At 46.3% G+C, this 24,737-nt stretch overlaps 1 protein-coding gene across 3 annotated transcripts in view; it reads left to right on the top strand.

Annotated features, from left to right (window-relative positions):
* The window catches only part of SNX29 (sorting nexin 29), a 522,293-nt gene that overhangs the window by 106,263 nt on the left and 391,293 nt on the right, over positions 1-24,737 (top strand). For all 3 annotated transcript variants that reach the window (XM_058570031.1, XM_058570032.1, XM_058570033.1), the window contains exons 12-13: positions 12,880-12,943; positions 15,092-15,220. In XM_058570031.1, the coding sequence (XP_058426014.1) occupies positions 12,880-12,943; positions 15,092-15,220 (193 nt within the window). The remainder of the gene's footprint in view (positions 1-12,879; positions 12,944-15,091; positions 15,221-24,737) is intronic.

Genomic DNA, 24,737 nt, shown 5'->3' with positions numbered 1-24,737 from the left:
AGGAAGTGGTTCCTCAGTTTACCTAGGGGTTATAGATCTGTGTGGCTTCAGGAGCTCAGGCAGGGGTGGGGCCCAGCACGATAGGACATGCTCTGTCTGGAGAGATTCAGACTAGTTTTTGCTGGCCTCTGCTGCACAGCACAGGCCTTGTGTGGGGGTGGGGATGGGAGGAGGTTACTGAGTGGAATCATGCTGTAACAGCAGTAGGATGGCCTAAGTTACTCAGTAGTGCCCACATGAATACCTCTGTAGAAGGTACCGTCTCTTTATGGTACCTACTGATTTAGCTGTTTAGCAATGAAGAGCAAGTAGGCTCTGCTTTCCATAGCTTCACATTTATCCAACACTATCTAATTAACACCTATATTCTGCTTGTCACCTTAACCCAGACACTTCACTGGTTTCTGTTGCACGTTTCTCACTGGGCCTTTCTTTCTTTTTTTTTTTTGATGAGGAAGATTTTCACTGAGCTAACATCTGTGCCAGTCTTCCTCTATTTTGTATGTGGGATGCTGCCACAGCATAGCTGATGAGTGGTGTAGGTCCGTGCCCGGGATCTGAACCCGTGAAGCCTGGGCCACCGAAGTGGAGCACGCTGAACTTAACCACTATGCCACTGGGCTGGCCCTGACTGGGCCTTTCTTTATAAAACACTTTTGCACATAACTAGCACTTCCCTGTACACTGATGAAGGAGAAGAGGGCAAGCTTGGGGGGTACGGTGGCTAAGTGAACCGCCCTGCCATGTCCTGTGATAGCATCTCTCTTAAGTGAGCATCTGTCTTCTACTCCTTTCCTCTCAACCCCCTGTCTCCTTCTCCATAATTTATTTTTCAACTATATCTGTAATGACTTATTGTTAAAAAAGATTTGAAGTGAATATGGCAAAATCATAAGAGTTGACCATGCTGGATGGTGAGGACATGAACATCTACCATACAGATTTCTGAGCTCTTCTGTGAGACGTGGGGATTTTAAACAACTATTCCTCCTCACTGTGGAAAACAGTTTGGCAGTTCTTCGAAATGTGAATGACCCCACAGTTCCACTCCAAGGAATATGCCCAAAAGAATTGAAAATAAGGACTCAAACAAGTACATGTATACACATGTTCATGGCAGTACTAATCACAGGAGCCAAAAGGTTGAAACAGCCCAAATGTTCATCAGTGAGTGAATGGATGAACAAGATGTGGTCTGTCCATACAATGGAATATTATTCAGCCATGAAAAGAAATGAAGTACTGACAAATGCTACAATGTGCATGAACCTCGAAAACATGCTAAATGGAAGACACCAGACATGAAAGGTTACCTATTGTAGGATTCCCTTTATGTGAAATATCTAGAATAGGAAATTCCAAAGAGCCAGAAAGCAGATTAGTGGTTGCTGGGGGGTGGGGTAAATGTGGGAGAAACGGCTTCATGGGTACGGGGTTTTACTTTGGTGGAGGTGTTTTGGAATTAGGTAGGGATGGTAGTTGCACAACGTTGTGAATGTACTAAATGCCCCTGAATTGTTCACTTGAAAATGGTGAATTTCATGTTGTGTAAATTTCACCTCCATATGTAATTTAACAAACCCACGACTATACCAGCCCCCTGCCCCCTTCCCTCTTCTTACTGGGCGATTAGTCCTTTAGATCTTTTTCTTCTCCTTGAGGCAGACTTTGAAACTATTTCTGTTTTTGTAGTTCTTCTGGCGGATACCTCTTTAAAGCTAAATGGTGGGCTGATGCCTTTTTTTCTTTTTATATTTAGACAATAAATGTAGAGACTACTTCCTGACTTCTTGATATGAAAAAGTATATGTGGAAAGGTATGAAATTAAGAAACGCTCCCCCCACCCAGTTATTCGTAGCCTTCTGGCAATTTTGTGTGTACTCAGTGCTGTCTTTTCTAGGCTTTTCTGAGGGGGCGGGGCAAGGGTGCTCTGACCCTCTTTGGTCCCTGAGTTAATCACTTTGAGGTTCCTGGGGAGCTGCCTTGGGGTGCCCAGTCCCCGTCTGTTGTCTTCCTCCCTTGGAAGTCTCTGCCTCCGTTAGAGCTGCTCTCAGGCCTCTTCCAGCTCTGTCCCGTGACATTCTCGGTGTGGAACAGAAAGCTGACTTTTGAAAAATGGCTGTGCATCTGTGTGCTGCTTATCCTGACCTTTCTAAGCTGCATGGTGGTCAGGAGCTCAGACTTTAGGGCAGGGGGGTCTCGAAGTGGTGGTCCATCGCCGTGATCTATTGGGCCTGCTTGGTAAGAACCTTTGTTAACAGCATTTAAAATCAGATTTGGATAAAAACGTGGATGCTGGCTTCTCTTGACAAATCAGAGCTAGTGGCAGCGTGGGCTGTGTCCCTGCGTGGGACAGTGGACTGGGGGCAGGGGGCTGCTGCCTTTAGCAGGGCATGTCCTCCCCTCTGCCCACCGTCCCCACATCCCTCTGAGGACTTCGTTGTGTTCGCTGTCATTACCTGTGTGGCCCTGTCTGCATTTGCCTTGGGGACAACTGTCTTAAAGTTGATACTGTGTCACTATGAACAAACACTGTGTTTCTCATTCACACACGAACACAAATGAGAGAACCCCAAAATTACACATATGGAAAAGTTAATGAAGATCTAGAACTTTATCAAGGTATTATAGGGTATTTTTTTCTGTCCCTTGTGATTTTCTTATATTTCTCATTCTGTTCCCATGGGTTCCTCAAATCTTTTCTTCTCCTTTGCAGATTACGTAGAAACAATAGTTTTAAAGCCGGGCGTGGAGGCAGAATTTAATCTGATTCCTGATTTTCTTAGAGGACAGAGAAAGGTTGGGAGAGTTGCTGGGGGCCATGTGTTGGGAGCTGGTGTGAGTCTGGAGGGCGTGTGCTGTGCCCCAGGGGACAGCTAGGCGTGCTGCTGCCAGCACAGCCAGGCCAGGCTTCCGAGGGAGCCTGACCGGGTATTGATCCTTGCCATGCAGCCTCCTGACTCTGTGGCATGGGGCAAGTCACTTCCCTTCGCTGGGCCTTTGTGACCCCGCTCATATAAGGAGTGTAATAAACCTTGCTTCCCAGGGACATTGTGAGAATCAAATGAGATTGTGTGTTTCAAGTGCTTTTCACCTTGCTGGGCATACGGAAATCAATGCACAGTCGCCACTGGTCATCAGAACATGTCTTGGGGCTTTTTTCTTCATCATAAATTACGACGTAGAAACCTTGGGTGGACAGGGGGAAGGGGGAGGCAGGAGAGAGAAACAGAACAAAAAGCTAGAATGGGCCCAAGATTGATTGATTTTAAAAGTTACGTATTGGAGCTCAATATAGTTGATCTTTTCTCTTGGAGATAAAAGGAAAGGCAGTGGGTAGGCAGAAAAAGATATAAAAAGCAGTATGTTAAGTTTGAAAAGTGACGGTGTAGGTTAAGTATATATGCACAGAAGAACATTTTTTATTTCTGTGCATGTGCCCTCATGAGCCCTCTCTTTAAATATAACTGAGTATGGGCCCCAGGGAAGTGTTTGTAAAGGCTCTTTGAGGTCTTTGGGAAAAGATGCTATATAAAGCCAAAGAATTATCTATGTATATGTGGGGGAGAGAGAGTGTGTGTGTGCACGCACAGTCCAGATGTACCGTGTCGAGTCATCGAGTTTTCTTCCTTTTTAATTTTGAAAAGGGAGTTGAAGATGAATTTATCTCAAGACAGTTTCCCCCCTGGAGGGCCTTTAATGGCTGAAGATGGGAGAGCTCTCCGCCCTCCCTCAACGTCGCTGGTTCAGTACTCTGTATAGCATCTCTGACACCCACGACCGCTGTGAATGGAGTGTTATCTTGGTCTGTGTCTGGTTATGTTTGGGTCCGGGGCGGTGGGGGTCGGCCCCTGCTCTGCTGATCTATTTGAAATGGGGGTTGATGTGGTCAGATTCATGTGCCGAGGAGGGAGGGGAGTGGTTTTGCAGGCTTGTCCAGTTTTAGGTTGTGGTAATGACATATAAGAATTTGTCCCCTCCCTTCCATGTGGATCCTTTCCCGAGACACATATTGGAAAAAGCTCAATTGGAGCCTGAATCCCCGTCACTGGGGCAGGAAATTACAGCTGTGAACCCGGTGGTTAGCGTTCTCTGGTGAGGCCTTGAACTTGTTATTGCACGCAGTTGACATTTCTGCCTGGCCCATCCCAAGCTCAGTTCCTGGCGGTGCAGATTGAAGCAGTGGGCGACAGTCATTCACTCGTTCGCTTATTCATCCGGCCCTTGACTCATTTGACAGGTCTCTGGTGTGTACGGTGGCCAGGGCCTGTGCTGGGCACTGGGGCCCCTGTTCCCAAGGGGCTCACAGGCTTGGGGTCAGGGCTGTGGTAGCCAGACCCGCAGATGAGCAATTACACCCCCACAGACAGTGCTTTTGGGGAGGTGTAGACAAGCTGTGGCCAGGGCTTAGGGAAAGAGGATCCAATGAATGCTCCTTGGCTTGTTGGGCTGTGAGGACTCGGAACCTGCTCGGGTGTAGAACACAAAGCCAGAGTATCATAGGGGCTCTATGGTCGGGCTCTCACTCCCACCTGGGTGCTGGGTGGGAGTCGGGCAGGAGCTGGGGTGGCTATTCATTCCTGCGTGTCTACCTTACTCCTGCGGCCGCACTGTCTCTGCAGGTCACCCTCAGAGAGCCATCTTGGCTACATTTGTACGGCAAGGGACCAGGTCGGTCAATGGTGAGTTTACCAAAGCGGTAGGGATTCTTTGCAGAGTTTGGGTTCCTTTGTGGCTTTGCCCCAGTGTCATGCTGCAGGGCTCTACAGCTCACATTTGACAATTCTGACGCCGGCCACTTTGCCAAGCTCAGCATTTTCTCTGTGCTGAGTGGACTTGCCCCGATGGGTTTTTCTGGCTTCTCTTTGGTGGGCTGCCACGTGCCTGTATCTCATTGGTCCCTGGCCAGGCCTGTGCACCTGGTGGCAATTGTCCTCAGCTCAGCTTCCAGCAGATGGATCTTGGCGGAGCGACTTAGATATACTTGCTCTTGGGCCAGATGCATCTGCTCCCATCCTCCTTTATCTCTCTTCAGAGACTGTGGCCCATCCCAAACTTCTGGAAGAATCTACATGATTGGGTCAGTTTGAGTCAACCAGCCACCCCAGGTCTCACCAGCTGCAGCTGGGGGTAGCTGGGAACTGGAGGCCTGTGGGGCCAGTTCCCAGGAGGGGCACGAATAAGACAGGGCAAGCCTGCTGGCTCGCACGTCTGCCACAGCCAGTGGCTGAAGGCATCACAGAAGAGGTGGTCCTGAGCTGAAACTTGAAGGAGGCTTCGAGTCAGGGAGGCAGCCAGGCCTTCCAGGCCCTCAGAACAGCCTGTGCCAAGACCCAGGCGGGAGAGAAGCGGGCTAGGTTTGATGCAGTGGGAGACGAAGCAAGGAGGAGTGAGGAGATGGGCCGGGGTGCGAGACAGCCGAGGGGCTGGGATGCTCATGGGCTGGAGCTCTGGGCATCTGCAGCGTGGAGGCGGCGGTTGAGCCCCGGGAATAGATGCACCCGCCTCCTGGGAACCCGTGAGTGTGGAGGAAGAAGATCCAAGGCAGGAGGCTGAGCAGGGACAGCCAGAAGGACCAGAGGCAAAGCTGAGGAGACCTTGAAAGAGGTGGGGAGGGATCCACAGTGTCTGAGGCAGCAGCTGATCCGCCGCCGTTTCGCATTTATTAAAGCCTGGTCTGCAGTCTCTTGTTGGGATCTAGCAAGTGGGCCCCACAGGTGCATGGCAGGCCACATACCTAACCACAGAGAGCCACGTCCAGCCCTGAACTGGAGAAGGCTGGCAGTGGGGATGGAGAGAAGAGCTTCCGGATGTTCTCCCGAGACGGGTCGGCAAGGCTTTTCTGTAAGGGGCCAGATGGTAAATATTTTAGGCTGTGTGGGCCCCTCAGTCTGTCACAGAATTCGACTCTGCTGTTGTAGCGTGAAAGCAGCCATAGGTAACGTGAAAACAGATGAGTGTGGCTGTGTTCCAGTCAAACTTGAGCCGACCCCTGCCCATCCTATGAGGTCGGCAATGTCAGCAACATTTTTCCAGCTGAGGGAACTGAGAGGCAAAGAGGTTGTCATTTGTCCAGGGTCCCAGAGCTGAGATGTGGGGGATCTGGGATTTGATTAGAAAACCTGTGTTCTTGCTATTCTGCCTGTTCACTGCCCTGAAGAGCTTAAAATTTCTACAATGGACCGGTTTTTGTTAGATTGGCCCTTGATGTGCAGAAGTTTAAAAAGAAAAAAAAGGCAAAACTATCACTTCCTTAATGCACTTTTTCTTTGTTTTCGTGTTAGGAAAGGCCTCTGCTGCTGTGAGATGGCATGAATGTTTGTTCACTTATTTATATAGTTTTTATTGCTGCATTTCGTGTATTTAAATTATTCTATCTGAAAGTTATTTTGATACATAGCAGAAGCAGCGATTTAAGTCTTGTTTCTTACTCCCAAAATGGTTCCTTGCCCTGGCAACATTTATGGACGAATCCATCCTTTCCTCGGTGATTTGAAATGCTGCTCTTTATCTCAGATTGATTTCCTACGCTTAAAATTAACATTCCTCTGTGTACTTGACCAGATTTGCTGTTCAGTTCTCTGAAGCCAAGCAAGGATCTGATTTTGAGATGGGTGGTTCTTTGGCTTTCAGCCTTAGGAGAAGGAGACCCCGATGCAGCCAGGCTCTGCAGAGGCTGCAGTGTAGAAACGCTGCTCTGTTTTCACTTGAATTGTGTGCTGTGGCAGGTAATCCAGAGGAAAGAAATCACAGTGATAGAGACTAAACAAATACTGGGATGCGCAGTGCTGGGGAGAAGAGAGAAAATTACAAGGTAGAGAGTGCCTCTTCCAGTGTGCGTGTCGTTGGTGCTTGGAGAAATATAATGTTTACGTGATACATGGAAATCAACCCCAACGTAACCCCTTTACTGCCCAAGAAAAATCAGCAAAATGAATGCGTATAAAGTTAAAGCCTGTTGAAAGAGCATTTTTTGGTGGGGGGCTATCAGCTCTTGGACCATTTCCTTTTCCACTGTTACCACAAATGTTCTGTGATGGCAGTGTGGGGAAGGTGGAAGGGACTGTCTGACAGCCTTCTTTCTGTGATGGATTTTTTTTTTTTGGGAGTCTCAGTATCAGAGTCCTGCTTTACCTGTGTTTGTGTCCTCAGTCATTTTGATGTTGATGCAAATACTGGGGCATGGTCCCAGAGGCTGGAAATGCATCACGTACAGGATAGGTGGAAGGGGGGAAGGGTTACACCAGGACGATGGCGTGGATCGGCGCAGCACTGGTCATCCCACGCTTTCTCCCGGGCGGCTTCTGTGCGGTGTGATTCACGGAGAATGATTCAAGGAGATTCAGTGATTCAAGGAGAATGATTCTCCTTCCCGGTGAGCACGTGGCCCACATCTCTGCTGATGGCTACTGGGGCTGTTCTTGGCCAGAAGACCGTTCATACGCTTGCTGGGACTTCTTGGGAAAAAGTTCCTCCTGCGAGTTTTCTCTTCTCCGTGGAATAGACAATTTCCAGCTGCAAAGTCTGAGTGACAGTATTTGGGACCCCTCATGCCATGCCTGAAACCCCAGAACCCAGACACTTGTTCCGTCTTCTCCAAGTGACACCTCGCTCTGCGTCTGAGTTCTCACGTTGCCCGTAGTGATTGTTTGACACTGCAGAAAATTCTCTTATCTAGCCTGCTGCTCCAGGCGTAGACCGCTTTAAAGAATTCTCTTTTATTTCCCAAGGTCAGGGTACGAAGGAGCTCAGAAAGCCTTATGACTCCTGCCTGCCGTGACCCTGGGACCCTACAGGCAGCTTGTCCCAGTGCAGTTTCCTGCTCCGTGTTGCTGAGCGCCCTCGTCAGGTGGTTGTGAGAATTGAAACAAGGCTTGTCAGCTGCTGGCACACTGCTGGACATGTGGAAAGCGCTCGCCACATGGCAGCTGTCATTTGTCTGTTTGTTTCAGTAGTGTTGTAGTTAGATAGGAATAACCTCTCTGGATCACTCGTTTTTCATAAACCTTGACCGAGCACCTAATGTGCGGGAGCTCTGGGGACCCAAGATGCTCATGCCTTTAAGGAGTTACGAGTTAATTGCAGGAGACAGATGTGGTTAATTACTACACACTCTGCAACTTGCTCAGGGGTAGGGGAATCAGGGAGGGCTTCCCAGATGAGGTGCCTTTTCATCTAGGCCTGAATAGATGAGTTGGGTTTTATCAGATTGGGAGTGGGTGAGGGGTGAACACGAGAAAAGACGGGTTCTGGCCAGGAAATCTGTGAAACAATTTGTGGGTAGGGCCAAAAGAGAGCAGTTAAAATCACTCGGGAGAGTTCCTTAGGAAGGCCTTGGGTCAGAGGTCACTGGCCCAGTCTGATCACTGTCTCTGCAGGTAAGGCCAGGTAAACGGGTTGGTGACAGCTGGTGACAGCTGGAGAGTGCATGATGCAAACATCCCAGCATAAGGATTGTGTTCGCGGGTGGTTAACTGCTCCCTCCAGGAGAGGCTCGGCAGATGCCCCTTGAGCACGACGCTCCTGTCCTGAGCGTCCAGGGCATCTGTGCTGAGTGCCCCGGTGGTGGGCGGGGTGGGTGGGTGGGGTGCCCATGCCTGCGCACGTGCTCTGCTGAGCTCTCTTCCTGCTTAGATCCAGTGCAGATGGTTCATTAGTGTAAATCACACATGCGTGCGATGGGCCGCCATTGAACAGAGGGCTGGCGAATGGAGTGTAATTTCTTTGATTAAGAGGAGATTTCACCAGGGGTTATATGCGGGGAGAGATGAACAGGCGGAGCACAGAGGATTTTTAGGGCAGTGAACCTATTCTGTATGATACTATAATGGTGGATACATGTCATTATACAGTTTTCCAAACTCATAGAATATGCAACACCAAGAGTGAACCCTGATGTTAATGTTGGGTGCTTATGATACGTCAGTGTGGGTTCATCAGTTGTAACAAATGTACCACTCCGGTGGGGGTGTTGATAATGAGGGAGGTGTGCATGTGTGGGGGCAGGGGGTATATAGAAAAATCTCTGTACCTTCCTCTCAGTTTTGCTGTGAACCTAAAACTGCTTTAAAAAAAATAGTGTATTTTTAAGAAAGCTTTCACCTTTTCCTGCCTCATGTTGCAATTATGAATATGCTGTTCCTTTGCTTCCATAAGAAGTTCGGGCCAGTTGAGAACTCCAGTGGGGAAGAAGGCCTCAGAAGAAAATTCAGAATTCAAGCAGGCCTTGGAGTGAAGGAGCAGTTTCCCTAGTCTGTGCCATAGTACCCAGCTGCAGCCTTGCCAGCTGCTCTGGGTTTCTTGAAGATAAGAGCCACAGAGATAGTATCCTCCTTGTCTTCAATAATATATGAAGTCTTGACTTGTTTTTTTTCATAGCTATGGTGTCATGGGAATAAATTACTGGCTTTTTTGTTTTTTTACAGATTTATCAGTGTTTTCAGTTAAAAACAATTGTAACTCGAGCTATGATGACTTCTTCTAAATTATTAATGCTTCCTGCTGCAGTCTGTGAGAGGCAGTGCCTTGACGTAGCCCTGTCTCATCTAATCTCCTCTGAACCTTACAGCATCCAGGGAGGTGGGAGGGTGGGTGCTGTTTGCTCCTTGCACCTGAGAGAGAGGCTCAGCGAGGCTGAGACACTGGTTCAAGGCCGAGAGCCAGGGCCCTGTTTACTTGGGCAAGTTCAGAATGCAAAGCCATACAGACTCTGTTTCATCGTAGGCACGTGTGAACGTGCGTTATTGTCCTCCATTAAGGACGTTCCTTCCTTGGATAAGTTGGGAGCCTGGCTTTCTTGTTGGGAAGGTGCTTGTACCCAGTAGGTGCTCAGTAGATGTTGGCTGATGAATGGATGAGCTCCAGGCAGAGTGTGGCCCAGGCGGCAGCACGCCCTCTTCCTGCTTCATTTCTGTCACGTGCCGATTCCTTCTCCCAGGGGCTGCAGGGCGGCAGCGCGGTCCCTTCTGTCTCTAGGCTGATGAACTCTGCTGTGGGCCTAACCTTCCTCCCCTCTTCTCCTCTCAGTCCTGCCCTCTCCCTGCTCTTTCTGATTTTATTTTCTCTGGAAATGCTTTTGCTGCCTGTTTTTTCTCTGGAAATTTTTAAACGTTGACAAAAGTTGAAAGGACTGGGTGTGGCTTTGGTCTTACAACACGTGCTGGGAACTGAGCCCCTCGGGTCCTGGTTGTGGCCTCGTCGCCTGGACCCACGTTGTTCAGCCTTCAGAGCGCCTTGGTTCTGGACGTGGTGCACACGTGACACGGGTCTTCTCTCTGGCCGCCCTGCCTTCTGTCAGAGCTCTGCGTCTCGATGGCAGTGTCAGCTTGGAGTCCGAGGCCTCGGGTTCCGTCCTGGCTCTGACATTCAAAGGCGTGCGGTTGTACAGCTTGTTTAATAGCCTCTCCAGGTTTGTTCTTCATCTGTTAGATGGGTTAATGTTACTGTGTGGCGTCGGTGAGATGACAGTTCTTACATCCCTGCACGTGAGTGGTAGCAGTTGTCATTGCTGCCTGGGGTCGAATGCAGAGTTTGGAATTGGACAGATTTGGATTCAAATTCCAGCCTGTCTTTACATTTAACCTCTTTGCGCCTGTTTGCACGCCTGTTAAGGGACTAGAAGATAGTTTCCTGCAGATTAGTTCTGCGGCACCAACGCGATAGTGTACGTGAAGCGCTTAGCTGGTGGGTGCCAGAACTGTCATCAAGTCCTCCAGATTCGAAGCTTCTGAGGGCAGGGCCACGAGCTGTGGCTCCCCACCATGCCCCCCGACTCGGGCAGAGTCTGTGTCTGCTGGATTCTGCCCTCATCGTGTGCCACTCCCACCTTCCTCTTTTCTCTCTGCCTTCCTCCTATGACCAAGCTCAGGCCTATCTTGGGGCCTTTGCACGTGCTTTTTGCTGTGTGGAGTGTATTTCCTCCATGTGGCAGCATGGCTGGTTCCTTCTCTTCATCAGGCCTCTGCTCACATGCCATATCCTCAGAGATCTCTTTCAGGGCACCCCATGTGAGAAGGCACCGCTCCCCACCGTCAGACTCTGTCACCTCACCTCGCGTCTGTTCTCCCCTCGGCTCTTCTCATCACCCCAAGTGTTACATGCTTGTTTTGTCTTCCCTACTAGAGAGGAGGCCCCCTGTAGGCAGAGACTTTTGTCTGTTTTCCTCACTCTTTACCACGGTGTCAAGGATGGTGCTTGTACCTTGTAGGTGCTCAGTGAACACGTGTCGACCCAATGTATGTTAGTCTTCCTTGGTGATGCCTTGGTGACACCAGGAGAGGGACACCTGAGACATACACCTCCTCACAGGCACCTCAGAAGGCCCATTTTCTCACAGTATAACCCACAGGTTTCCCACGATGGAAAGCACAATAGGAGACATAGGGTGAAGACCTCTGAGTCATGTCCTCATGATGCTGATGTGGCTGCTCTGGATAAGAAAAGACAGGGAGGGTCTCTTTTTTGTCCTACCTCGTCTGAACAGAGTGGCCTCTCGTGTCTGACCTAGAGGCTGAGGAGGAGCCCTCATTCCTTCTCTTTCTTCCCCTGAGCCCTGGGCTGTGGGCTTTTATCTCCTGCATTGCAGTCTGAGGACAGCATTGGTCCTGTGACCCCACTTCTTGCCTCAGGGTCTTTGGTGGACCCCTTTCTCCGTGGGCGTCCTGAGTATGAGGGGATAGAGGGACCCCCTCTCTATCTCTGTCTTCTCCCTCCCTCATTTACTGCTTCTCTCCTTCTTCGCAGTTTATTTATACACCAATGGAATGGGATAGAGACCTGGATTTCTTAGGTGTGTATAAAGGATTAAATAAGTTCTAGTGCCAGTAAGGGCTTCGAAGAGAGCTTGACAAGTAAAGGGTTCAAATTTTAGGTAAAAGGAAGAAACCGACAAACCATACCATTTTCTCAAAGAGGATTTGAAGCAGCATATCAAAACAGATAAAAACGAGACAGGTTATTAGTAAATTGGCACAAGGTGGAAATGTAGGTTTGAAAAGAAGATCAGGGGGAGGGTTAGGACACATTGTGGTTGCCACATGGCCATGTACATTACTAGATGTGTAATTCTGGCTGTGAGCTTCCTAGCAGCCAATCCCAAGAGGGAAATATAGTTCACAGGGTTCATTAGCGGGGAAAACAAAACAGAACTGGCTCTCCGGGAGAAACTCAGAAGTTCCTGGTCCTGGCATCTGACTGAGGGATATAGTAAACAGTCTTTAATATGTGGATGGACAGTAACAACAGTTAAGTTTGTGGATAGGAACCTTCGGTGCTTGTTTAATTTGAAGGTGTGGTTTTCTATCAGTGGAGGCTTTCCTGCATTGAAGATATCCAGAAGAGTAGCTCCTATAAGTAACTATGGACTGTGTACTGGGGAGACCTCCCCCTCCTTGCTCTGTAACGTGGCTTGTACTAACTGTAGAAGTCAGTGTAGGAAAACCAGATCTCTTTGTAAACTTAAGTATTTCTATGTCAGTGTGGAGCCAGATGTCACTTGATCTGCTGTCTGGTCTGGTATTGATAAACAGCTTTAACTGGGAGTATATCATTGTTCAAGACAGATGTTGTCCTAGGGACTTGGGAAAGCACTTAGAAATTGCAAGCCTGTGTTTTTTTTCGTAGTGGCTGAGTATAGTTTCACCATGGAAACATCTCCACATTCATTCTCATCCTGCCCTGCCCTTCTGTTTTGTGTGACTAATAAGAGTAATCAGCTGAGCCCACTGGGTCTCTTAGACTACACAGGAATTAGTTGTGAAAGGGAAAAGAGAATTTGTCTTGAAAAGTTGGCCTATCGTAGCACACCATCCAGATCGGTGAGGGGACAGTGTAATAGGCGAGATCTGCCGATTAGTGTTGACTTTGCTCTCTTCCCTCAGGTGAACTGCGACAAGCCATCGTGGCCATGATGAACAGGAAAGACGAACTGGAAGAAGAGAACAGGTATCGTGGTCTTCAGGCTTGAAGAAGAGCCTCTTCCTTTGACATTCTGCCTCTGGGACAGAGAGAATATCACAGATGAAGGAAATTTTGCTTTACTGGCACAATTGTGACCAATGATTTCTTATTTTTTATCTTGGAGGTACCACTTTACTATATATGTATTGTGGCTTGAGTGTTAGGAAGGAATGAAAACCTTATAATCATGGCACCACCTTATAACAAACTAATTTGGTAACATAATCTTTTTTAAAAAGTCTTTTTTTAAAAAACAGCCTTTATTGAGATTTAATCCAACATACATACAATTCATCCGTTTAAAGCATACAGTTCAGTGGTTTTTAGTATAGTCACAGATATGTGCAACCATCACCATAGTCCACTTCAGAACATTTTTACCACCTCAAAAAGAAAATGCATGCCCTTTAGCTATCACTCTCTGACCCCCTAACCCCGCAAACCAAAGGTTTTGAATAACCTTTAGTTGAGGGCCTACTGTGTTCCAGGCATTCGAATATTTGTCTTAAATTTTTCTCAAATCAGGGATACGTAGGGCAAGATGGTATTTAGATTCTTTTGACTTCCTCAAAAGCCCAGTTGCAGACACTGAGAGGGCAAAGGATTTTATTTGTCTTTTTTCCCTGTGTAACCATGCTGGATATTAGCCAGGTGTTAGCTGTGTTGCTTCCATCTGGTTGCCTGAATGTGAGCTTCTCGAATGCCAGGACCTTGTCTTGGCTACTGGGCAGTCAGTAGAAGGATTTGCCTCGATTATCTGCTGAGCTTCTGTGAGCGTGGTGAGGCTGCCTCCCTGGGGGTTAGGAGTGCTGCGGTGTATGTGTGTGTTCATGTTGCCCTCTTATTGTTTTATTCAGAGCAGGAATTAAGTGTCCACAGTGACATGCAATCATGATTCTCTTTTTTAAACCTTATTTTGGGCCCTGATTGACAAGCTTCTCCTTCATCCTTTATGGAAACATATAAAAGCAAACAAGCATGATTACTAAAACAAAAGAGGATTTTTTTCAAAAAGGAATCTTTAGACAGCATAATTTTCCAACTAAAACTTTCGACAAAGGGCTCATAGACATTCAGGATTCTTTTTCTTCCTCCAGCTGGAGCTGTTATTTTGGAAGAAGCCATGGGTTTTGTCTTACCTTGTAAAGAACAATAGTCACTGTCTGTTAATTTCTTCTCCTTCCCAGAGAAAAAAAAAATCATACCATGTTTGTTCACGCCCCAAGAGGGGAATTTTCTCAAAACTCAAAACACAGGTCTTAGAGAGTTCAGTGAGCAATGGGGATGGAGGGGTCAGACACTTGCTTATATTTTGATGTCATATGGCAGGTGTCCTCTAGATTGAGGATGTAGGTGCACCAAAGTCAGTAAATGTTTTCTAGAAATAGCCACTTGAGGTCCAGTGAAGTAAATGGTCGGCAGAACCATTTGGTGACTTGTGGTTATTTCTGAAATAGCTGCTGTCTTCATTGCTGTTTAGGGCCAAGGATGACAGATATGCAAGTGAGTGTGTTTTGGAGAGTTAACAAACTCCAAATATAATATAAAACACAGTAGATGCAATGTCAAACTATATAGCTCTATAAAACACTATGTGCTTGTTTAACCTGGAGATGGCAATGGAGCAGGATTCAAGTGTGTTTTGTGGGTAGACGTGGAGATGAGAGTAGACATCTGTCAGCTAATCTGAGCCTGTATTCTATTTTTATGGCTCAGATTATTCTTTTGACCTGTCCTGGCATCCTTTCCTTTGTTAAATCTCTTATCCAGTGTGGCTGTGACAAAATGGCCTCAGTTTAATATGCTACACCTTTGAACGGGATGTCTTTAAAGGGGCTTGCCTGGGGTTTGCTCAGCTCATTGTTTTCCCTTGATTTAAGCTGCCCACAGGCATTGGGACACGGGGCCTGGGCCGCAGATGGTTCCCCTGGGGCTCATCCTAATTATTACTCTGAGGCTCTTGAGCAGAGCTTGGTATCTCCTTAAATCAATTTATACGAGAAGGACTTGAATTATGGTTTATGCAGAGCATTGTGGAAAATGAATGAATTAGGACTTAGGTAAATTACTGTGTTCTGGTTCCATGAACTCGGGGTTGACAGCATCTGAACAGATGGGGTCCCCTCTTCCCAGATCGCTCCGGAACCTGCTTGATGGTGAGATGGAGCACTCGGCTGCACTCCGGCAAGAGGTCGACACCTTGAAAAGGAAGGTAGCTGAGCAGGAGGAGCGGCACGTCATGAAGGTCCAGGCATTGGCAAGGTAGGGGAGGGCAGAGGGGCTGAGAGGTGGGCGTGGGGAGGCTTTGTTAAAACAGCAAACACACCTTCCACCAGTATGTTTTCATTAAAAAAAAAAACGTGACCAATGGAAATAAAATTTATGCGTTTGAAATTTTAAGTTAATTTATTTCATTGAATAAATATTGAATAATATGTGTGCACATGGTTCAATAAAAGGTACAAGTGTTTAAACTGTGGAAGTCCCCTCTCTGGTCCCCAGCCACCCAGTTTGCCCCCTGGAGGTGGGCAGTATTACCAGTGTAGAGATGCTCTGTGCATACACAAGCAGATATGGATACACGTACCTGCTTTTCTTTTCATTTCCCTCCCCCGCTCCCTTTGTCCTTTCCTTCCTTAATGCAAAATGGTCACGTATCCTACACACTGCTCACTTTACATCTTAGAGATTGTTCTGTATTGGTGTACATGCGGCTGCCATCTTTTTAATGTTGTTGTTAGTGCCGTCGAATGGATTCCAACTCCTAGCGACCCTGTGTACAGCAGAGTGGAACCCTGCCCGGTCTTTTCGAGCCATCCTCTCACCTTCCAGCGCTATATCAGACATTGCTCTGCTGCTGTTCATAGGGTTTTCATGGCCAGTTTTTTTGGAAGTCGTGGCTGGGTCCTTCTTCCTACCTAGTCTGTCTAGTCTGGAAGCTTCACTGAAACCTGTCCACCACGAGTGGCCCTGCTGGTATTTGAAATATCAGTGACATAGCTTTCAGCATCACAGCAACACGCAGCCACCACAGTATGACGAATGACAGACAGGTGGTCTGGTTCCCTGACTGGGAAACAAATCCGGGCTGTGGTGGTGAGAGTGCAGAATCTTAACCACTAGACCACCATCATTTTTTTATTTTATTTTATTTATTTATTTTTTTTTATTGTGAAATTTTTGTTGTACATTATTGTTTATCAGTCACCGTATAAGTGGATCCCTCCACCCCTTGTGCCCATCTCCCACCCCGCCCCAGCCCCTGGTAACCACCAAACAGTTCTATCTGTGCGTGTGTTGGTTTATCTTCCACATATGAGTGAAATCATGCCCTGTTTGTCTTTCTCTTTCTAGCTTATTTCACTTAACATAATACCATCCAGGGCCATCCATGTTGTTGCAAATGGGATGATTTTGTCTTTCTCTATGGCTGAGTAGTATTCCATGGTATATATATATACCACGTCTTCTTTATCCATTCATCAGTCGAGGGACGCTTGGGTTGCTTCCGTGTCTTGGCTATAGTGAATAATGCTGCAATGAACATAGGGGTGCATAAGCCTCTTTGGATTGTTGATTTCAGGTTCGTTGGGTAGATACCCAGTAGTGGGATAGCTGGTGCATAAGGTATTTCTATTTTTAATTTTTTGAGGAATCTCCATACTGTTTTCCACAGAGGCTGCACCAGTTTGCATTCCCACCAGCAGTGGATTAGGGTTCCCCTTTCTCCACAGTCTCTCCAGCATTTGTTGCTTTTTGTCTTGGTGATTATAGCCATTCTAACAGGTGTAAGGTGATATCTTAGTGGGGTTTTGATTTGCATTGCACTGATGACTAGTGATGTTGAGCATCTTTTCATGGCCTATTGGCCATCTGTATATCTTCTTTGGAGAAGTGTCTGTTCATTTCCTCTGCCCATTTTTTGATTGGGTTGTTTGGTTTTTTTTTTGTTATTCAGTTGTGTGAGTTCTTTATATGTTATGGAGATTAATCCCTTGTCAGATATACGGTTTGCAAATATTTTTTCCCAGCTGGTGGGTTGCCTATTCATTTTGATCCTGGTTTCATTTGCCTTGTAGAAGCTCTTTAATCTGATGAAGTCCCACTTGTTTATTTTTTCTTTTGTTTCTCTTGTCTGAGTAGACATGGAATTCAAGAAGATCCCTTTATGGCTGATGGTGAGTAGTGTACTACCTATATTTTCCTCCAGGAGTTTTATAGTTTTGGGTCTCACCTTCAGATCTTTGATCCATTTTGAGTTAATTTTTGTGTATGGTGAAAGAAGATGGTCTACTTTGATTCTTTTGCAAGTGGCTGTCCAGTTTTCCCAGCACCATTTATTGAAGAGACTTTCCTTTCTCCACTGTATGTCCTTAGCTCCTTTGTCAAAGATTAGCTGCCCATAGATATGAGGTTTTATTTCGGGACTTTCAATTCTGTTCCATTGATCTGTGTGTCTCTTTTTGTACCAGTACCATGCTGTTTTAATTACTATCGCTTTGTAGTGTGTTTTGAAGTCAGGGATTGTGATGCCTCCAGCCTTGTTCTTCTTTTTTAGGATTGCTTTAGCTATACGGGGTCTTCTGTTGTCCCATATGAATGCTAGTATTCTTGGTTGTATTTCTGTGAAGAATGTCCTTGGGATTCTGATTGGGATTGCATTGAATCTGTAGATTGCTTTAGGTAATATAGACATTTTAGCAATGTTTATTCTTCCAATCCAAGTGCATGGAATATTTTTCCATTTCTTTATGTGATCATTGATTTTGCTCAGTAATGTCTTATAGTTTTCATTGTATAGGTCTTTCACTTCCTTGGTTAAATTTACTCCTAGATATTTTATTCTTTTTTTTTTTTGTGAGGAAGATCAGCCCTGAGCTAACATCCATGCTAATCCTTCTCTTTTTGCTGAGGAAGACCGGCTCTGAGCTAACATCTATAGCCAGTCCTCCTCCTTTTTTTCCCCCAAAGCCCCAGTAGATAGTTGTATGTCATAGTTGCATGTCCTTCTAGTTGCTGTATGTGGGACGCAGCCTCAGCATGGCTGGAGAAGTGGTGCATCGGTGCGCGCCCGGTATCTGAACCCCAGGCTGCCAGTAGCATAGCACGCGTGCCCTTAACCGCTAAGCCACGGGGCCGGCCCGATATTTTATTCTTTTTGTTGCAATTGTAAATGGGATTGTCTTTTTGAGTTCTCTTTCTGTTAGTTCGTTGTTGATATATAGAAATGCAACTGATTTCTGTCAGTTGATTTTGTACCCTGCCACTTGGCTGTATTTGTTGATTATTTCTAATAGTTTTCCAATGGATTCTTTAGGGTTTCCTATATATAAGATCCTGTCATCTGCAAACAGCGAGAGTTTCACTTCTTCGTTGCCTATTTAGATTCCTTTTATTCCTTTTCTTGCCTAATTGCTCTGGCCAGAACCTCCAGTACTGTGTTGAATAAGAGTGGTGAGAGTGTAGACCACCATCTTTTTAATAGCTCATGATATTTCATTGTCTGAGTGCGCCAGAATTGATTTGACCAGTGTGCCAACAGCCGGGCATTGAGGTTTCTGGTCTTTTGCTGCTTCTAACGCCACAGTGAATAACCTTTGCGTTTGTCATTTTGTTCCTATATGAGTATATTTGTTGGAAAAGTTCCTGAAAGTAGAATTGCAGGGTCCAAGTGCAGTGTTTTCCTATGTTGGAGGGCAGTTGGATCATCAGCCAGCCTCCAGGAGGCTGAGCCAATGTACTTTGCACAGCAGCGGGTGAGAGGGCCTGATTCTGCACAGCCCTGCCCACAGGGGTCAGATCCAACTTCAGGGTCTTGATAATATCCCAGGTGAAAAATGGCGCTGGCAGGATTATTTTCCATTGGCATTTCCCTAATTAAGAGTGTGGTTGAGCCTGTTTTTTTTTTCAAGAGCCATTTTCTTTTTCTTTCTTCTTCTTCTTTTTTTTTTTTTTTTGTGAGGAAGATCAGCCCTGAACTAACATCCAGTGCCAATCCTCCTCCTTTTTGCTGAGGAAGATTGGCCCTGGGCTAACATCTGTGCCCATCTTCCTCTACTTTATATGTGACATTGCCACAGCACGGCTTGACAAGTGGTGCATTGGTGCACGACCAGGATCTGAACCTGTGAACCCAGGCCGCCAAAGCAGAGCGCGTGCCCTTAACCGCTACGCCACCGGGCCGCCCCCTAAGAGCCATTTTATTTCCTTTTCTGTGACTTTGTTTATATCTTCTTAAAGAAAACTGTAAAGTGAATCCAAAACAGTCCCAGCTCCCCTAAAAACATGCATTTTCACTGAATTTGTTCACATGCAAACATATTTTTATGTCCTATACTTAAAATCTATAGCATGTCATTTCTTATTCTGCCTCCCTCCACAACTTAAGCAGTTTTTATTGTTTCTGTATAAGCTTCATGTTAACCGTTTTTGTAGACCTAGATGTGGTATTTCATTGAGTTAATGTACCATACAAAAATAAGCATTTCTGATTGGACATTTGAGTTTTAGTTTTTTCCTGTTTTAGGTAAGATAAGTAGTTCATTGGTGGTTCTTTAAAACTACTTTTAAATCAGAACAGGAGGTAAACATGTCTTGTGGATGTGCAAGGGAGTCCCGAGTGAAGTCAGTTTACGCAGCATCATTTCCCATCCTTGTGCTGTCAGGTGATACGAGTGGCACTGATGTTAATTGTTATGTATATGTCATTGGAAGTTGGCACCATGATCCCATATTTAATTTCAATTTGAACTTCTTTCTTCACATTTTAAAATGGCATCTCAGGAGCATCAGAGACAGTTAAATGACTATGACAAACGCAGTAAGAGGTGCCTAATTTGGCGTTGCTCACCCAGACCACCATTTTACCTGGCCCGTCTAGGGTTCTATGGCGTAATTGTGTTTGTTCACAATAAAGACTTGGCTATAGAGACTCAGGTTCTGAATCATCAAAGAAAGAGAGACTTACATTCCCTGTCATTTTTGGATTGTGTTAGGAGTCAGCTTAGCCTTGGATCCCGGCTCCATTGCGCATACTGTGTGTTTCTGGGTGATATTGCTTAACTTCCGCAAGCATGCATTTCCTCGTTTATGAAATGGAGAGGGTCATCTTCGCCACTTGAGAGGAGAGAATGAGGAGGAATGTATGTGAAAGTCCATGAGGCGCTGGACACGAGCAAGCTATTGTAAGTGTCCTGTAGTATATGATAATTCTTGAGAAAATTTTAGCCCATGAATGGAATAGAAAAAACCAATTTCTTAACCAAGCAATTTTATAATCTGAAGTCTCCCCATGTAAACAGTTGGTAGCTAGGAGTTTAAGGTGCCTGGAAGTTTGCAGTTTGCAGGTAGAAGGAACATCTATAAAACAGATAAATACTTCAGAGAGAGAAAAAAGGAAAGCAAACTGAGTGGCTGGACGAGTAAGTTTTGAAAAATTCATCTGCTGACATGTTCTAGACAGAGTTAACCTCTGCCAACTGTCAGAACTTTCTTCTTGCTTCTGGCCACAGATGGAGCAGCTGTTGTTGTTGTTAGATGGTGGCCAGTTGTGGCTTGGGGGCTGGAAGGGCTGCCACTGATGGGGCGCAGGCAGGGTGGGGCAATGAAGGGTCACAGGCTGGGGCCAAGTCCCATGTGGGTGCATTAGGGCTGCCCTGTTCTCAGGTCCACGTGTGTTCAGGTGGCAGATTTCGTAACGCAGCTGGTTTAGCCTAGTGGTTTGTGGTGTGGATTCTGGCATTGGACTGCAGGGGTGAGATCTACTGATATGGCTATACTGCTTATTAGTTGTATGACCTTGAGCGAGTTACTTAACTTCTCTGTCTCAAAATGAGGATAAGAAAACTCTTACTGCATAAAGTTGTTGCATGATAAAATGAGAGACCATATGCTGGCTCAATAGATGTGCTTCATAAATGCTCAATAAATGTTAACATTATCATTTTTCTTTAGTATAATAATAATATTACTAAGAAATCTTGCCTAATGAAAAGTTATATTTTAACAGCAATGGTGCATAAAGAATGAAGTGATAGGCTATTTCAGACTCAAAAAAGTGAAATACTAAGAGTGTGTATGTGTGTTTCACTGGCTCTGAGTGTATAGTTGTAAAACTGAAACATCCCTGAACAAATTAAGCATTTTATTACACATTCCTTTTGCTCAAAATTAATGGCTTTCCTTTCATGCTGTCGTGGCTCAACCAAGAACAAGGTCATATAAGCAGCCCAGTGCTTGTGTGGCCCCGTGCAGCAGCTCTTTCCTGGGCAGAGGTGTTATAGTAGCAGCTCACGGTAGGTAAGTCTCATTCCCTAAATAATTGGTTGCCTTATTTCCCACTGAATTAAGAAGACTCAAGCTATGAGACAGGCATTCACAGAAAGAAGACACACATTTACATGAGAAGCACTGCTGAGGGAAGCAAGTGAACCAAGTTGTTGGTTGTTGGGAGGACACTTTCTGTTTCTGCTCATTGTATAGGTTACTTCTTGCTGTGTAACAAATTATCTCCAAACTTAGCAGCTTAAAACAACAAAAGATTGTGATCCTCCACAATTTCTGTGAGTTAGGAATCTGAGAATGGCTCAGCTGGGTGGTTCTGGCTTAGACTTTCTTCTAAGTTTGCAGTCAAGCTGTTGGCCACAGCTGCAGTCATCCAAAGGCTCGACTGGGGCTGTTGGGTCCACTTTCAAGCTCACTCCTGTGGCTGTTGGCAGGAGGCTTTAGTTCCTTGCCACGTGGGCGTCTCCATAGGGCCACTCACAACACAGCAGCTGGCTTCCCAGAGTGACTAATCCAAGGGCAAGAAAGCACACCCAACACAGAAGCCACTGTGTCTTTTATAACCTAATCTTGGAAGAGACACACGATCACTTCTGCTATATTCTGCTATCACTCGGCTCAACCCTGGTTTATTGTGGGTGGAGTCTACACATGAATGTGAATGCCAAGAGGCGGGGATCATTGGGGGCCATCTTGGAGGCTGCCTACCATGCCCACCACGCTTGTTTCCCCCTGGGGCAAACACTACCCCAATCTTCCTTGGCGCTGCATCCTCCCCATTCTGTCCGTGTGGTTTGGTGGGACTGACCCTGTCACTACCCCACCTGGGCTCCAGAGCAAGGCAGATGATTCAGGCCTGGACAGTCAGCTTGTTCCCTCGCTTGGCCACCATGATTGGGTCACAGAAGGGCCTGTGGCCAAGCTGATCTGGTAAGAGCGAATTACAGCATTCTTGAGAGGATATAATGTAAGCCAGGAGTTGTTGGCAGCTATCTTTACTACTATTCTGGAAGATCCTGACCCCAAATGGGGATGACACATTGGAGAAATGGAAGGAGAGGGAAATCAACAGGCCCTGATTATATAATTTCGTCTCCTGGAGCCAGTCTTTCCTGAAGCTCTTTTTCCTCTGGACTTCTCAATTATGTGAGCCAATAAATTCCTTCTGTTACTGGAGCCAGTTTGTGACTGGTTTTCTCTCAGTTACAATCCTTAGAGTCCTGACCAGCCAGCCTCCTTGTTTGCATATGAGGGGATTGGGGTGAGTTGTGTTTTCTCTGTGCCTAAGTACAGTTGCTCCCTCAACAATCAACCTGCCAGGTCCATGAAGGAACTTCCAGTTCATTTGATTCACCAAGGGAGTGAAGACAGTGTCTTGAGGAGCACCTGCTGGGTTGTTGGACAGAGCACTGTTCAAGGTCTTTTCTCTCTGTCTGATGTTGGGACCAGCCTTACTAGTATCCTTCTGTCGCAGCTTTTCTCTCATCCTGAGGAGTTCTGGTGCACTAACAGGGGCATGTTGTTAGTTGTGTGACTGGGGCCAGTTGCCTTAACGCTTCTGAGCCTCTGGTTCTTCATTTGTTTAGAAATGTAAAAGGGGGTGGGTGGTGTGGGGCTCTCTCCGTACCTGATGTGAGGTGATGTTAAGCAGGATGCTGTGTGGGTGTGTCCTGGTTACTGCCGGCCTTGCTGGGGCTGTGTCTAATCCTTAGCTAGGGAAGCAGCACAGAGACTCTGGTCCTGGCTCTGCCACTTAGTAACTTCTCAAATCTCAGTTTCCTCATCTGTAAACTAGGGCATCATAATTTTAACTAATATTAATATGCTTTCGGCAGCAGAAACCCAAACCAAATTAGCTTGGGTCAACAGGGGAGTTTTGTGTTGCTGTGCGGTCACTCTCTTCAGGTATCATAGGACCTGGATGCTCAGGCGAGGTCAGCACTCTTTCTCTCCTGCTCTTGGCTCTGTGTTCTCTGTGTGCTATTCTTAGGTAGGGCCTCTGCAGCAAACATGGCCTCTGGTAGCACCAAGCCTCATGCAGGATCCAAAGACAGGCTCTTCCTCCTGGTGTCCTTATATAACATTTTAGGAAGACTCTTCACTGGGCATGTTGCAGTCAGGAGTGAGCAGGAGGCCATGATTGACAGCCTTGCCAGGTCCCCAGGGCAGACAACGGGCAGACAAATCATGTCTGTTTTACTTCTTCATAGGATTGTAGAGAAGATTACATGAGCTAATGCTCCTAAAGCACTTGGCGCAGCTCCAGGCTCATCATAAATGCTCAGTGGATATTCCCTGATTTCTTCTTCTTAAGAAAGGTGCCTTGGCCATGGGTGGGTAGGGATGCTGAGGCTACGCCAGATTTTGTGGATCCTCCCTTGTTCCAGCTTCCCCCTGCAACGAGCATCTGGAAGCCTTTGAACGAAGGCCTTCATTTGACCTTCAACTCCTCTTGGTGTTATTTTTCCAGCCCTGCCTGCCCAGCATATGTCCCTTTGTTTATTTGTCCCTTTTGGGCTGCTGAGCATTGATCTGCCATGACAGTATCTTTTGTGTGAGACAGAACTGTACTGTATAATCTGTAAGGGAAGGCTGGACCAAGGGCCTCGGGAGCCCTGCTCACATCGCTCCACAGCCCCCCTGGGAGACCTTTATTGGCTTTCTGTGAAGGCTTTAAATCTCTTTCTGCTGTGAGGCTCAGTCTCTGCCTTTTTTTGTGTTTAAATCATTGGAGAAATATGAAGACTCTGCCTTTTGTGAAAAAGGATAGTGAATTTCTTTAGTGTCTATCTAAAGGCATTGATTGTTTTTAATCATAAGAGGCAAATGGTCAGAGTTGAGAGGGTCAAACATGAAAGATACTGGTTTGAATTCTAAGCCTGTCCTGGGTTAGGGATGGCCTTTGGAACCAAGGGTCTGGGCTTTTTCATTGTCAACTCCTCAGTTGGAATATATGCTGTGACAGAGAAAGCCAGTAGGTTTCATCCTGTTGTGCCAGTTCTCGGAGTGGCTGCCTGGGGTTCTGGGTTGAGAAGGATTCTGGAGTCTCATCTAGGCTCAACAGGACGAAGTGCTGTTGTTGATTAGCAATGTCTGCTGTGGACATGGGAAGGGGACGTGGTGGCAAGCATGCCAAGAATTTGCCGGGATGGCAAATTATGCTGGGCTGGTGGAGCCATGGAAACTGCTTGAGATAAAGTCCCAAAGCCAAGATGGCAATGTTGCACGTGAGACTGAAAAAGAGAGAATTTGTCCTTCTTTTGTGAAGGCCCCATTGTTCAGTTCTGTCTGGTAAAAGAAACATACTCTGGAGGAGTATCTCAAATCCATTATGTAAAAAAAAACAAAACTTTGCTCTCAGGTTGAGCAGAGACCAGAAATAAGGCCCAGTTTTTGTCCGTGTGTCTTTCAAAAAATTAACATTTATTGTCTGATTCAAAAAGCCCATGTTTATGGACTGAGAGTTGGGGAGGAAGAGTGGGATTCTTTTCCCTGG

Source organism: Diceros bicornis, chromosome 26 (assembly GCF_020826845.1).
Source record: "Diceros bicornis minor isolate mBicDic1 chromosome 26, mDicBic1.mat.cur, whole genome shotgun sequence".
Lineage (NCBI taxonomy): Eukaryota > Metazoa > Chordata > Mammalia > Perissodactyla > Rhinocerotidae > Diceros > Diceros bicornis.
This window is presented reverse-complemented; position numbering and strand designations above follow the sequence as displayed.